At 40.1% G+C, this 16185-nt stretch overlaps 1 protein-coding gene across 4 annotated transcripts in view; it reads right to left on the minus strand.

Moving 5' to 3' along the window:
* Window positions 1–16185, minus strand: part of IARS1 (isoleucyl-tRNA synthetase 1) — a 120178-nt gene that overhangs the window by 7554 nt on the left and 96439 nt on the right. For 3 of the 4 annotated variants that reach the window (XM_090273932.1, XM_090273929.1, XM_090273930.1), the window contains 2 exons: window positions 8974–9099; window positions 4102–4245 (listed from right to left, as the gene is read on the minus strand). In XM_090273932.1, coding sequence (XP_090130058.1) covers window positions 4102–4245; window positions 8974–9099 — 270 coding nt within the window. The remainder of the gene's footprint in view (window positions 1–4101; window positions 4246–8973; window positions 9100–16185) is intronic. The other variant, XM_090273931.1, reaches the window with a different exon arrangement.

The raw sequence follows: 16185 nt of genomic DNA on the forward strand, positions 1-16185 counted from the left end.
GAGAAAGAGAAAAAGAAAAATCAACCAATATAAAAAGCTCTGCTGCTTGGGAAAATGATATTCAGTAAACATTCCAATGAAGAGCCTGAATGCTCCACTAATAAATGTGTATAATGAGAATGTCAAAATAATAGAAAAAATAAGTAACAGTTTTCAAAAAATTTTCCAAAACCCTTGACCAGGAGGCTCAGTTGGTTGGTATTATCCCTATACATCAGGGTTGTAGGATACACCCTTGGACAGAGCACATATAAGAGGCAAGCAATGATTGCATAAAAACGTAAAACAACAGGAACCAAGACGTCTGTAGAACTACGAAAACTGAAATCATATCAATCATCTTCTCAGATCACAATGGCTTGAAACTATCAACCAACCTCAAGGAAAAAACTCAAACACATTCACATGCATGGAGGAGTAGTAACAGATCATTAAAGTAATGAATGAGTTAACAATGAGATCAAGGAAGAAATAAAAAAATATCTGGAAAGAAAAGAAAATGAACAGACAAAAACCTATGGGACACGGCTAAGGCAGTCCTGAGAGGGAAGTTCATAGCAATACCGACCTACCTAAAGATAGAAAACTTTCAAATAAACAACCAAACCTACAGCTACAAGAACTAAAGTAACAACAAAAAACAAAGTTCAGAGAGAGTAGAAGTAAAGAAATAATCAAGATCAGAGCAGAATTAAATGACACTGAGACTAAAAGAACATTTCAAAAGATCAATAAACCAGGAACTGGTTCTTTAAAAAGATAATATTGACAAACCTTTAATGAGACTCATCAGAAAAAAGAGAGGACCTAAATAAAAACAGAAACGGAAGAGGAGAAGTTACAACAAATAACACAAGAATACAAAGGATTGTAAGAAATTACTATGAACAACTGTATGTCAAGAAATTGGACAACCTGGGTGAAATGGACAAATTTCTAGAAACATACAATCTTCCAAAATTGAATCAAGAAGAAGCAGAAAGCCTGAATAGACCGATAACAACTAGTGAAATAGAAGCAGTAATCAAAAAACTCCTGACATACAAAAGTCCTGGACCAGATGACTTCATAGGTGAATTTTAGCAAACATTTAAAGAAGAACTAACTCCTATCCTTCTCAAACTATTCCAAAAAATTCAAGAAGAGGGGAGACTTCTTAACTCTTTTTACAAAACCAATAGTATCCTAATTACAAAACCAGGCGAAGACACAACAGAAAGATACAACTACAGGCCAGTATCTCTGATGAACATAGATTCTAAAAGTCCTCAACAAAATATTGGCAATCCAGATCCAGCAATACATTAAAAAGATCACACACCATGATCAAGTGGGATTCATCCCAGGGATGCAAAGGTGGTACAATATTCACAAATCAATAAATGTAATACACTAGATAAAAAAATGAGACAAAATCACATGATCATATCAAAAGATAAAAAGCATATGATGAAATCCATCACCCATTTATGATAAAAACACTCAGCAAAGTGGGAGTAGAGGGAACATACCTCAACATAATAAGGCTATATTTGAGAAACCTACAGCCAACATCATACTCAATGGGCAAAAACTAAAAGCTTTCCCCTTAAGATCAGGAAAAAGATAAGGATGTCTGCTTTCACCACTCTTATTCAACATAGTTCTGGAAGTTCTAGTCAGGCAATCAGACAAAAGAAACAAAAGGTATCCAAATTGGAAAGGAAGAAGTAAAGATGTCATTTGTAGATGACATGATAGTGTATATAGAAAACGCTATAGTTTCCACCAAAAAACTACTTGACCTAATAAGTGAATTTGGCAAAATAGCGGGTTACAAAGTCAATATTCAGAAATTGAGGGCATTTCTGTACACCAACAATAAAATATGAGAAACAGAAACTAGGAAAAAAAAAATCCCATTTACTGTAGCAAAAAGAATAATAACTATCTAGGAATAAACTTAACCAAGGTTAAAGAGCTATACTCGGAAAACTACAGGACACTGAAGAAATTAAGAAAGATACAAATAAATGGAAGTATATACCATGTTAATGGATTGGAAGAATCAACATCATTAAATTGTCCATACTACCCAAAGCAATCTATAGATTCAACACAACTCCTACTAACATACCAATGACATATTTTACAGATGTAGAATATTTCAAAAATTTATATGGAACAAAAAAAAGACTCTTAATAGCTTCAGCAATCTTGAGAAAGGATCACCAAGTTGGAGAGATCACAATATCCGATATCAAACTACACTACAAGGCCACTGTAATCAAAACAGTCTGGTACTGGCATAAGAACACATAGATCAATGGAACAGACTAGGGAGCCCAGAAATAAACCCATGTCTCTATGGTCAATTAATATTTGACAAAGGGGTAACGAGCATACAATAAACTATAGATAGTCTCTTCAATAAATGGTGCTGGGAAAACTGGACTGGTACATGCTAAAAAAAAAAAAAAAAGACACCACTACCTTACACCATACACCAGAATCAACTCAAATTGGATAAAGACTTAATTATTAAGTCATGACATCACAAAAATCCTAGAGGAAAACATGGTAAGTAAAATGTCAGATATCCCACGAAGTAGTATTTTTGCCACTATATCTCTCTCCAAGGACAAGGGAAATAAAGAAAAACAAAAAACCAAAAAACTAAAAGGGACTACATCTAATTAAAAATCTTCCGCTCAGCTAAAGAAACCATGATCAAAATGAAAAGGGAAATGACCATATCGGAGAACATATTTGCCAATAATACCTCGGACAAGGGTTTGAAGTCCAAAATATATAAAGAACTCACATGACTCAACACCAGGAAGACAATCCAATTAAAACATGGGCAAAGAATCTGAATACACATCTCCAAGGAGGATATACGGAGGGTCCATAGGCATATGAAAGAATGCTCAACATCACTAGCCATCAGAGAGATGCAAATTAAAACCACAATGAGATATCATCTCACACCTGTCAAAATGACTATCTTTAATAAATCAACAAACAAGTGCTGGTGAGGAAGTGGAGAAAAGAGAACCCTGGTGCACTGCTGGTGGGAATGCAGACTGGTGGAGCCACTATGGAAAACAGTTTGGAATTACCTCAAAAAACTAAAAATGGAACTGCCTTTTGAACCAGTGATTCCACTGCTGGGAATATACCCTAAGAATCCCGAGACACCAATTCAAAAGAACTTATGCACCACTATTTTCATAGCAGCCCTATTTGCAATAGCCAAGTGCTGGAAACAGTGTAAGTGCTCATGAGTAAACAAGTGGATCAAAAAACTGTGGTACATTTATACAATGGAATAATATGAAGCAGAAAGGAAGAGGTTCTGTTTTTGTGACAGCATGGATGGAACTGGAGAGTATTATGCTAAGTGAAATCAGCCAGGCAGTAAGACAAATACCATACGATCTCACCTATAAGAGGAACCTAACGAACAAAATAAACTAACGAGCATAACAGAAATAGAGGCATGGAAACATGGAACAGACTGACAAGAGATCAGAGGGGATAGGGTATGGGGATAAGGGTGCAAAGAAGGGGAAGGGAATAGTAAAGGGAATATGTATGAAAGACCCGTGGACATGAACAACAGGGTAGGGAATGACTATGGGAGCGGGGGGACAGGCTGGGCGGAGGAGGGCAAAGGGGGAAATTTGGAACAACTGTAATAGAATAACAATAAAATATTTAAAAATAAAATTTAAAAAGTGAAACAACAAATTGATGTCTCTCCTCCCCCAACCCCTAAAATATCAATAAATAATAATTTAAAAAATTTCCAAGAGAAAAGCTAAATTAAAATATTTTGGCATCTAAACATTTTAGCTTCATTTAGCTCTTTTACCTAACCCGTTTATCTCATTTCTTTATCATGTCAGATGGATGACGGTGTTTCTACATAAATATACCAGAAGAAATAAACCTTTGTATGCTCCCTAAAGCAGGGTGGGATTCTATGCTTAAATTACTACATTAAAGGCAATCTGAAAAATCCATGTAAATCAGAGAGGTTGAACATTAAAGGAAACCTTACTGCCCAACACACAATTCACCTAATTGAGGGTGTTCACAGCTTGGGGAGGCACGCACCTTGTGGGTTTGCGTTCAGGAGCTGTAGGTTGATATATTGACAGAAAAGAGCACCAGGACTGTCGGTCAGAGAGGGAGCTGATCCTGCAGTCACACAGAGTGTTTTCCCACTAAGACTCAGTAAGTCGGTTTCATTTTGTATTTCTAAAAATAACAGCAACAACAAAAAGGGTAATAAAATGTCATTCTTTCAGGGGTAGATAGTTCAGAGCTTAAGTCATTCACTTTTTCTTATTTAATTATTAAACTACCACATATACATATTTTTACAGTGATACAGTATTCCCTCACTTATTGTGGGTATTACATTCTAGACCCGCCCATGATAGGTGAAAATCTGCGAAGTAGGAACCTTACATTTATTTTAGTATTTATATATATTTTAAGGCTTTATAAACCCTTCCCACACACTTATAAACTGTTTCCAGTCCTTTATTAACCTTTCCCACTTTTATAAACACTACTTATGTTCTTAAACATATTCCACACTCTTAAACCTACGTAACTTTAACATAGGTATACAGTACCGCAAAAATCCCATGATATAGCGAAAAATCTGCAATTAAATAATTTAAAAAATCCCATGATACCGTGATAAGTGAACTGCAATATAGAGGGACTACTGTACTTTCTACTTGATATCAAAGGACATTGCCTTACTATAAAATGAGGCTTTAATATCATGCAATTAGTAGAAAATGTTATCAGTGCTAAATGGCGTATTTACAATCTAAGATATAGGCCAACTTTTGTCCCTCTTTGATGTTTTTCCCCTCTTTAGTTTTCCTGAACATGGGCTGAACTAGGTCAACTTATGTGCAGAGTTTTTTCAATAAACAGTCAGCCCTTTGTATTTGCAGGTTTTGCATCAAAGGATTGAAAGCAGTACTGCATTCCCAACTGTGATGGCTGAGTCTGTGAAGGTGAAGGGCTGACCGCAGTCAAATTATACCCCGATTTTTGACTGGAAGTTGGGGGCTAAGGGAGCGGTCAGTGACCATAAAACCCACATTTTTCAAGGGTCAACTGTATATTATCTTGTAGTTCTCTTAAAATTTCTTATGAGAATCCCAAGCTTCACCATGAAAAGAGCTTTATATTTAAGAATGATAATTACAGTAGGACATCAAGTTATTGGACCCATGAACATATGTGGAAAATAAGACACACAAAACACATGTGATATAATTTTATTTATAGGAAATGAAACATTGCTTAGTAATGTAAACATAGGTGAATGACTGGTAGTGGCAGTGACTGAAGATTGGGAATGGAACTGGTACGTATGAAACCAGACTGGGTAAGACCCTCAAGGACCTGTTCCACCTAGTGGTTGGATACCCATGACCAGCCTGAGGGCTACAGAATCTCCTCTCTTGACCCACGCCTGTGGCTTACTGAAAAATCACCAGTTGACAAGAGAAAATATTTCAGGTCTGCTGTGTGGATGGCTCTGCATAACGTGCGGCACCATCTCAAGTAGATGACCACAGTGCTGCATACCCGCTGACTCTGGGTGGCCCTGAAGAAGTGTTGACAGGAATCCAATTAGTGGGCACAATTTCATTCAGGGCTGCTGACTATTTCACTCAGGTGAGATAGCCAGAGGAATGGATCTATACTGACCCATGGGCAGTGGCTAATGGTTTAACTGGTTGGGAATGACCAGGAGCTTGGAAAGAATAGAACTCGAAGCTGTTGACAAAGAAGTCAGGGCAAAGGTATGTGGAAAGACTGCTCCAAACAAGCAAACCATGAATGAGAATCCTGAAAATCAAGAAGACATTATCACTTGTTTTGTGGAAGTCAGTCAGCCTTTCTCCAGACACTCCTGTCCTTGCCCAATGGAATGATGAAGGGGTCAATCTGGCTAGGTGGGGAATTATACATGGGCTCAGCAACACAACTTCCACTCTAAAGGCTGATTTTGCTAGTTGGTACAGTGTATCTGACCTACCAACAGCAGTGACATTACTAAGCTCCCAATATCACATTATTGCCAGTTGATGAGGGTACCTGATGACAGATGGTTATTGGGTCACTTTCATCATGGAAAAGGCAGTGCTTTCTTCTTACTGGAATAGATATTGGTTTTGAGGTATGAATTAGTCTTAGTTGCCTGCAAGGGTTCTGTCAGACCCATCATCCATGGCCTTCAGGAACATCTTTTATTTACCAATATGGCACAGTATGTGTGTATTCAGGGAACTCACTAGCTATACTATATTCCCCATCACCAATGAAGCAGTTAGTCTAGAACAATGGTGGAATGGCCTTTTATTAAGGCTCAATTTAAAGACCATCTAGGTGCCAACTGATGGCAGGGCTGGGATATGGTCTTTCAAGATACCCTTCATACTTTAAGCCAGGAAAGGGGGACTATGGCTCCTGGCTGACTGCCTATAAAGTTTTAATAAAACACAGCCTTGCTCATTTCATTTTTTACCTTAAGCACCCCTCACCCCCATATTCTTATGGCTGCTTTTGCATCTCAATGGCAGTAATAGCTCCTAGTCAAAAGTTTGCTGATTCCTGCTCTAAAATCAGAGAACCACATAAGGTGCACAAAAGATGAAAACTTTGTGTTATCAGTTATAGAACTGAGATTGTAATAGCTATGATTTTTTTATTTTCATAAGAACGTATTTGTATATTAACTGATTCTTAATTTTCCACTCTCATACTTTCCTACTATACAGCATAAACTATATTAACAGAAGTTAACTTTATGTTAGTAAAGATAAAGAACATTAGAGGAGAAATGTGACTCAAACTAGAAGATAAATCAGTATCACCTAAAGATAAATAAGGTGACCTTCTATGCAATTTTGGATAATAAGGTAACCATGTTTCCAGGATAATGGAACATGTGGTTTTTAATTTATGATAGTCCTGTGGAAGTTATATATGATTTACAGAGCCAGTCTAGATGCCTGAATCACAAGGGGTGGACTGCTGAGGTTTAACTCTGCTAACTTAGCTAAGCTATAACTGTTTCCCAGAGAAAGCTGCACAGGATTTGGAAGACAGTTTAGTTACAGCCACTATTTTCAAAAGGTCAGGGTGGGCCCAGGCACTGCTCAGCTTTCACGGGCTTCCGTTCTTCCAACTTCTAGGCCAGACACACGAGCAACTCTCTTGCAAAGCTTCTTCTGCAGGTCTCAATTCTGAGTGTTAGATGTGGCTAGACAGATGAGTTCCAGTCTGTCCTTGCTGACCCTTCTTCTCATCCTACAGTGACTTCAGGTAGAAACCCAATCCTTCCACTGACTTACTAATCAGCCCCCTTCGGTGGGTCTTGATCAGATATTCCTCTCAGATCCTCCAACTAACTGTACTCATCCAGACCTCTCGTCGTCGTCGGCAGCCGTCCGTCTCGAGAGACGATGGTGTATCTTCTTAAGAGTCCATCTGCACCGCCGAGAATGGCTGTGCAGTCCGACTCGGGAGTGACACGGTATCTGTCTCCTCCCATGTTAAATCGACATCTTGCGATGACGCTGGAGTGTCCTCTCCAGTGGAGCTGAAGCTACAGAGCCTGGGCAGGGTGATATGGAGGGTCTGCTGTTGCCCATGCAGCAGACCCCCCCTCTCTTCGCAGCTGAAGGGTCCAAGGGAAAGACGGAGTCAATACAGCTTGGCTTCAGGTGCGCCGCAGGAGTTGCCGGTGTTGACTACAACGTCAAACCGCCTTAGGGACTCCGGCTCCGGATTTTCTGTCGGGGTTTACTCCATTAGCCTTTCCCCTAAAGAGGTATGCCGCAAGGCAGCGGAGGTTTTTTGGAATCAGAGTTTTCCAGACCTCTACATACTGGATTTCTCTCATATCACTTTTGCTTCCCTTCTTGAGTCCCTAAAAGATAGGATGGCATATGATTTTTCATGGTGGTTCTATCCATTTACAATGAAGCAGTGAATGCAAGTTCCTATTACACAATACCCTTGACAACATTCAATGCTGTGAAATGTTTCTAGTTTTTGCTCATCTGGTGGCAGTAATAGTACCTCACTGCAGTTTTTACTATTGAAGTTCAGCAGGTATTTATTCCTTTATTTATTGACCATGTAGTTTTTCTTTTAGGATATTTAAAAGTTTCTGAAAATAAGCATTCAGATTCATAAAATGAGTATATTAGTTCCCTTACAGCTCTTGCATGAATCATAAACTAGGAGGCTTACAAAAAAACAAACAGTTCTGAAGGAAAGATGTTTGTAGTCAAGCTATCAATAGGACCTTGCTTTCTCTGGTGTCCGTAGAGAAATTCTCACCTTTCTTTTTCTAGCTTCTGGAGGCCCCTGCCAATCTTCTGTGCTTCTTGGCTTGCAGCTGCATAATTCCAATCTATGCCTGTCATCACATGGGGTCTTGTGTCTTCACCATCTTCTTATAAGAACATCAGTCATATTGGAATAGGGCCCACCTCACCTCACCTTAATTACACTTGCAACAACCCTATTTACAAAGGTCAGTGGTACTGTGGGTAAAGACTTCAAAATATACCTTTGGTGGGGGCAGGTTGTGTCTTACATTTTAACCGGTGACAATGGGAATGTACCTATAATTAAAAAATTTTTTATTTAGGCTTATCTTATTGAGAATATGAATTTAGCAAGACATAGGTACTATGTTTAAGAAAGTTAAAACTCAACAGAAGTCTCTGAAGCCCAGAATCCATCACATGGCTAACAGGTGAGAGGGCAGGGTGGGAGCTTTCATCTCCGAATAAATATGGTGTTCTTCCCACCACATTGCACAGATCCAAGACACAGACATATTCCAGGTGGGCACTGCTGAACAGCCCAGCCTGACTCACAACTTTAACAATCCATCTCATGTCAAAGGTCATGGATAGTTTTCATCTTTGCACATACCTGTTTCACCATGAAAGACAGCCAGCTCTGCATTTTTCACACCAAAAATGCTATTAACAACAGCCTTCAGCTTTAAAAGGTCTAATCTATTATCGCCTTTTGGATTTTCCAGAAGCAGTACTCCACCTAAAAAGCCACAAATATAAGTAAAACTGAAGAAAAAGGTAAATTTGAATGAAAATTAAAGGAAAACAGTTCAAACTTGACTTTCTTAAGCATATACTATATGCACTCTTAGTATGTACTTTGGCAATCGTGGGTATATTTGTTCCAGGGATGTAACTCCATCAGGCAATCTTTTTCTTGATTCAAACTTTTGTCTTTATGACCCTCATTTTTTTATTCTGCACCATTTATAAATCCCTAGGGCTCAGAATGGTCAAATATACTAACTTTAAAAATAATATCCTCAAGTGGTCCTTGATATTAATTAATCCTATACCTTAGATTTAACTAGACATTTATTTCACTGATTTGTTTAAATATTTTGATATAACTAAAAAGTCACATGCAGTTATAATAATAGATGCACCTTGGGCCCTTTGCCCAGTTTACCACAATGAACATAAAACTATAGTACAGTTTCATAATCAGGGTACTGACATTGATACAGTCAAGACACAGAACAGTTTGATCACCACAAGAATCCCTTGTGTTGCCCTCTAAAACCTACACCTAATTCCCTTAACTCCCTGAGCCCTACTTAACCTCTAGTGAACAATCTATTCTTTATTTCTGTAATTTCATCATTTTAAGAATTATATAAATGGAATCATATACTATATACCCTTTTGTGTTTGACTTTTTTCACTTAGCATAAATCTCTAAAGGTTTACTTAGGTTGTTGCTATTTATTGCTGAATTGAGCTCCATGGTGTGATACGACAAAAGTTTGTTCAACCTGTGAAGAACATCTGGGTTGTTTCCAGTTTTGGGCCGTTATGAATGCCGCTACTATAAAAACATTAGGGTAGAGGTGTTCTGAGGAACAATTCAACATTCATTACTCTGCACTAACTACCTGGGAGTGCAACTGCTGGATCATTGTGGAAAGCACATGTAGTTTTTAGAAACTGCTAAATTTTTCCAGAGTGACTGTCTCATTTTACATTTCTAACAGCAATACATGAAAGACCCAGTTTCTCTACATCTTCATCAGCATTCGGTATTGTTACTTTTATGTTTTCACCATTTTAATAGGTGTGTAGTAATATTTCATTGTAATTTTAATTTGTTATTTCCCTAATGATGCTACACATTTTCATGTACTTATCTGTCATCTGTATAAGTCTCCTTGGTAAATATCTCCTTATGTCTTTCCCCATTTTGTCTTGGATTTTATTTTTTAATTTTATTGTTTTTCTATTACAGTTGTTCCATTTCCCCCCTAATGTCTCACCCCCACCCAGCCCACCCCTTCTCCCACAGTCATTCCCCATTCCGTTGTCCATGTCCACGGGTTATTTATACTAGTTCCTTTACTAGACCCTTCCCCTATTTACCTCCCTCCTGCCTCCAATAACTGTTTTTTAGTTCCTTGTTCAATTTTGTTCATTTGTTTGTATTGTTCATTAGTGTCCTGTATTAGGTGATATGTGCTATTTTTCTTTCATTGCCTGGCTTATTTCGCTAAGCATAATTCTCTCTAGTTCCATCCATGTTGTCGCAAATGGTAGGAGTTCCTTCTTTATTTCTGCTGCACAGTATTCCATTGTGTAAATGTACCTCAGTTTTTTAACCCACTCCTCTACAAATGGGCCCTGAGGCTGTTTCCAGCACTTGGCTATTGTAAACAGTGTTGCTATGAACATAGGAGTGCATAGGTTCTTTTGAATTGGGGTTTCAGGATTCTTAGCAGTGGAATTGGTGGTTCAAAAGGCAGTTCCATTTTTAGTTTCTTGAGGTAATTCCATACTGTTTTCCATAGTGGCTGCACCAGTCTGCATTCCCACCAACAGTGCAATAGGTTTCCCATTTCTCCACATCCTTGCCAGCACTTGTTTGTTGATTTGTTGATGATGGCCATTCTGACTGGGGTAAAGTGGTATCTCATTGTGGTTTTAATTTGCATTTCTCTGACAGCTAGTGATGTTGAGCATTCTTTCATATGTCTATGGAACCTCTGTGTATCCTCCTTAGAGAAGTGTTTGTTCAGTTCTTTGCCCATATTTTAATTGGGCTGTTTGTCTTCTTGGTGTTGAGATGTGTAAGTTCTTTATATATTTTAGAGGTCACTCCCTTGTCTGAAGTATCATTGGCAAATATATTTTCCCATATGGTTGGTTCCCTTTTCATCTTGCTGATGTTTTCTTTTGCTGAGCAGAAACTCCTTAGTTTGATGTAGTCCCATTTGTTTATTCTTTCCTTTATATCCCTAGCCTTAGGAGATATATCGGTGAAAATATTGCTATGTGGGATATCTGAAATTTTCCTGCCTATGTTTTCCTCTAGGACTTTTATGGTGTCATGGCTTACATTTAAGTCTTTGATCCATCTTGAGTTTATTCTGGTGTGTGGTGTAAGTTGGTGGTCTAGTTTCGTTTTATTTTTTATGCACGTCCCTGTCCAGTTCTCCCAGCATCATTTGTTGAAGAGGCTCTTCTCACTCCATTTTATGTTCCTTCCCACTTTGTCAAGTATTAGTTGATCATATAGACCTGGATTTATTTCTGGGCTCTCTATTCTGTTCCATGCATCTATATGTCTGTTCTTATGCCAGCACCAGGCTGTCTTGATCACAGTGGCTTTGTAGTACAGCTTAATGTCAGGTATTGTGATTCCTCCTATTGTGTTCTTCTGTCTCAAGATTGCTGTGGCTATTAGAGGTCTTTTTTTGGTTCCATATAAATTTTTGAAGTATTTGTTCTAGGTCTGTGAAATATGTCACGGGTATTTTATAGGGATTGTGTTGAATCTGTAAATTGTTTTGGGTCTCCTGGATTTTTTTACCTGTGGAGTTTTAAGAGTTCTTTATATATTCCAGATGGTTCCTTTGTTGAATAAGTGGTTTGTAAAAATCTTCTCCCGGTCTGTAACTTTTTTCATTCTTTACACAGGATCATTTACAGAACAGAATTTTTATTTTTGGTGAAGTTCAATTTATCATATTTTCCTTTAATGAAACTGGCTTTTGCAGTTAAGTCTTAAAAACTCTTTTGCCTGGTCCTTATTCCTAAAAACAGTTGAATATTTTGAACTTAAAAATGTGATATATTTTGAGATTTTTCTTTTTTTGGTATAAGATGTTAAGATTAAGGTCCATAAGATTTTTTCATGTATGGATGTATAACTGCGCTAGCTCCATATAATAGAGACTCAATTGAGTTGCTTTCCATTCTTTCTCAAAAAGCATTTAGCCACTTTTGTGAGTCTATTTCTTTCTTTCTTTAAAAAAATTTTTCAGGAGAGGGGAAGATGGCGGTGGAGTAGGGGCAGTGTTCTCTGCTCGCTCCTGTTAAGGAGAGACTCCAGGAACGAATGCGGAGAGGAGTGACTGAGTGAGTGTGGGTCTCCGATAGCGTAAACAGGGAGGAGAGCGTGGGAGCAGCGTGGAGGGGGGTGGAGGTGTTTACCACACACTGCAGGCTGAGTCATTCCGGAACCCGGTGTGTCTGCAGTACCAAGTCGGAGAGCTCACTAGCCAAGAGCTGCTTTGAGACTCCCCCTGCTAGGGGAACACTGAGAAGTGAATTCTTGTAGGAAGTTAGGGAGAGGATTTGGCCGAAAAAGCCAGAGGAGTGAGAGAACAGTGAACAACCAGGACTGGGAGAAACTGTGTGATCTGAGTCTATAGGGAAACCTCCTCAGCTGCAGCCTACGACAGAAAGCTCGACACTCCGGGCGCGCACAGCACCTGCGCTAGGGCCCTAAAGAACAAAGGGACAGTTTTGGGGCAAGGAGACGGGCTGCACAGAAAAGCTGCTGCGTAACTCCGGACGGGGGAGAGCTCCTGAGCAAAAGAGCAGTGCATGCCCTGGCTCTTTGAGTGATCGCGCTAGAATCCCACAGAACAAAAGGCGGGTTTGGGGCGAGGAGAGAAATAGGACACGCAGGGTGTGTAAGTAGGGAAGAGAGCAGAGGTGGAGGTTCTCGAGTGGAGACGGTTTTAGGGCGGGGAGAAGGGGCCGCAGAGAAAGGCTGCTGCGGAGCTCCAGACTGGGGGAGAACTCCTGGGTAGGAGAGGGCTGCACTGACCGACCACACTAGAATCCTACAGAACAAAGGGACGGTGCTATGGCGGGAAGAAAGATAGAGCACGCAGGCCTATAGACAGGGAAGCCAGTGGAAGCTGTAGCTCGGAATAGAGACAGTTTTGGGGCAAGGAGAAGAGCGCACGCGAGAAAGCCGCTGCAGAGCTCCAGACTAGGGGAGAGGTCCTGGGCAGGAGAGTGCCACTGGGCCCGGCACTTTGATCGACTGTGCCAGAGTCCTGCAGAACAAAGGGACGGTCTTGAGACAGGGAGAGAGGTACGGTGCGCAAGCATATAGACAGGGAAGAGAGCAGAAGCTGTAGCCTGGGAATAGAGTCATGACTGGAGGCAGGGCGGGGATTGCTGGCAGGCACAGGCTGGACCAACAGGGGGAAGGAGTAGCTGGACAAGCCTGAGGAGGGCTGAGGGCGCCTCAGGAGGGGACAACTAAAGGCAGCTCACAGCAGAGCGGTGGTAGGCCCAAAAATAAGACTAGCAATCCCAGAATCAAGCAGAACCCTCCCACAGCCAGCCAAACAACCAGAAAAGATTTGAAAGCCATGGAATTTTGAATAGGGGCGGACTCAGGAAGGAAGGAAGGAAGGAAGGAAAAACAAAAAAATAAACAAACCAAAAATACAGAGACTGTGCCTAAAAGTTGAATTGAGTTAAAATCCTCTCATTCTTTTATTTCTCACTCTCTCTCTAATTGCCCCTCCCGTCCTTTCTTATTCTCTCTACTTTTCTCCCCTCCTCCCCCCTTAGCATGTCTCCCCTGCATCCTGTTCTTTGTTAATTTTTAAATTTTAAGTTCTCTCCCTTTCCTTCATATTCCCTTCCTCTAATCACCTTCCCTCCCCCTATCCTCATCCTCCCTCCGTTTCCTATCTCTCTCCTTTTGCTGCGCTAAGCACCTTCAATTTTATTAAATTTCTTTCTTTATTTTGCCCCACTTCAGTGTACATTCGTTTTTCTTTCATACCTTGCCCTTATTTCCCTTCTCTCCCTAAACATATTCTCTCTCTTTCTTTCTCTCTCCCTATTCCGCTTTATATTCTAATCTTTTAATATTTAAATTATAATTCTAATCTATCCCCCTCTCCCTTCACCCTCCCATTCTTACACCTTCTTTCCACCCCATCCCCTCACTTCTTTCTCTCCCTCTTGTATTTCTCTCCTTCATCCTATCTTTTGTCAACTCTTCAATTTCAATCTTTCCCTCTCTAATATCTCCTCTTCCTCTTGATTTCCTTCCCTCCTCCTTCCTCTTGCTTTCCCATCTCTTATTCCTCTCTCTCTATATTCTCTCTATCTTGCAATTTTATATCATGTTTTAATCTCCTAATCTTTTTTTTATAATATATATTTTTTAAAAAATTTTAATCCAGTCCCTTCTCGCTCCCCTTCTTCTTTCGTTCTCTCTCCTACCCTTCTCTTCTCTACTTTCTCTCTCTCTTTCCTCTCTCCCTTCCTGTCTTGCTATTTCCTACTCTGTATTTTTATTCTTGAAAAATTCTTTCTCAATCTGTTTCCTACCTTCTAACCTCCTCAACCCTCTCCTTCAATTTCTGGCTGTCTGTCTGCCTGGATGCCTGTTGTGTCTATCCTCCCTTCCACGCTAAACATATAGCATATACCGAATATATAATCCTAATACTATACACTTCCATTTTCTCACTCCACACTGTAACCCTCTCCTCCTTTTCAAACATACACTGTAAATGCTAATTGCTGTCTTACATAACCTTGATCCCAATTGCTAATATTAAAATACCCTTCCTTCATTTAAAACAACTCCTATCTGTTTCTCCTACAAAATAAGAGTCCCAATATCTCCACAAGTATATTAATACGTGGTCATTTGCAACCTATAGTGAGATTGTAGTTGGGGGAGATATTGGAGGGTGTGGGTTTCTTACCTGGGTTGTGTGATTATGTTTTAGCAGCACCTCCACAAAAGATCTCAAGACAAGGTGGGCAGAGTGACTCTCAATCAACTAACCAGAGAAAAAGATCCACCAAAGAGTAGCTGAAATACAACCAGACAGATTAAAGAAATAACATCAAGGACAACACAGACGGAGATCCAAGAGGGCGGAGGAGTAAGTAGAAGCTACACTAACCTCCTCCCAGGACCAGCCAGTGTCTACTCAGCCCCAGCACAGCAGACAGACCATTCTCCTCCAAGTGGCCTCAGACAAAGGGGAAATAAAAGCTCTGCCTACAGGAATTAAGCTGCCACACCCACAGTCCTTAAGCCTGAAGGGTAATCACAGATTGAGTAGATTAACAACTAAAGAAGACAGACAAAGGCAGTAGATCACTGGAAGTCTCCAATAGGCTGCCTAGGGACAGTCTGGTACATGATCTGAGGCTACCAGAGGCAGATACCGGAAGAGCAGATCATTCTAAGAAGCACCAACAAACAATAGGAATCAAAAAATGGGGAGACAGGGAAACAACCCCCCATCAAAAGGAAAGGTAGAATCCCCAGAGAGTGCTAAATGAAATAGAGGGGAGCAAAATATCAGATATGGAATTCAAAACATGGATTATGGAGAAGCTGAATGAGCTCAGTGGAAACTACAAAGAACTCCAGAAAAACTACAAGGAACTTACAGAGAATTACATGAGCATGAAAAAGCACATAGAAGCTATCAATAAGAGCCAGGAGGAAATGAAGAATACGATCTCTGAATTGAAGAACACAGTAGAAGGAATTAAAAGCTGGCTATAGGAAGCAGAAGATCGGATCAGTGAGCTGGAGGACAACCGTTGGCAGCCGTCCGTCTCGAAAGACGATGGTGTATCTTCTTAAGAGTCTATCTGCACCGCCGAGAATGGCTGTGCAGTCCGACTCGGGAGTGACACGGTATCTGTCTCCTCCCGTGTTGAATCGACATCTTGTGATGACGCTGGAGTGTCCTCTCCAGTGAAGCTGAAGCTACAGAGCCTGGGCAGGGTGATATGGAGGGTCTGCTGTTGCCCATGCAGCAGACCCCCCCTCTCTTCGCAGCTGAAG

This window comes from Furipterus horrens, unplaced genomic scaffold (assembly GCF_987537825.1).
Source record: "Furipterus horrens unplaced genomic scaffold, mFurHor1.1.pri manual_scaffold_4, whole genome shotgun sequence".
Classification (NCBI taxonomy): domain Eukaryota; kingdom Metazoa; phylum Chordata; class Mammalia; order Chiroptera; family Furipteridae; genus Furipterus; species Furipterus horrens.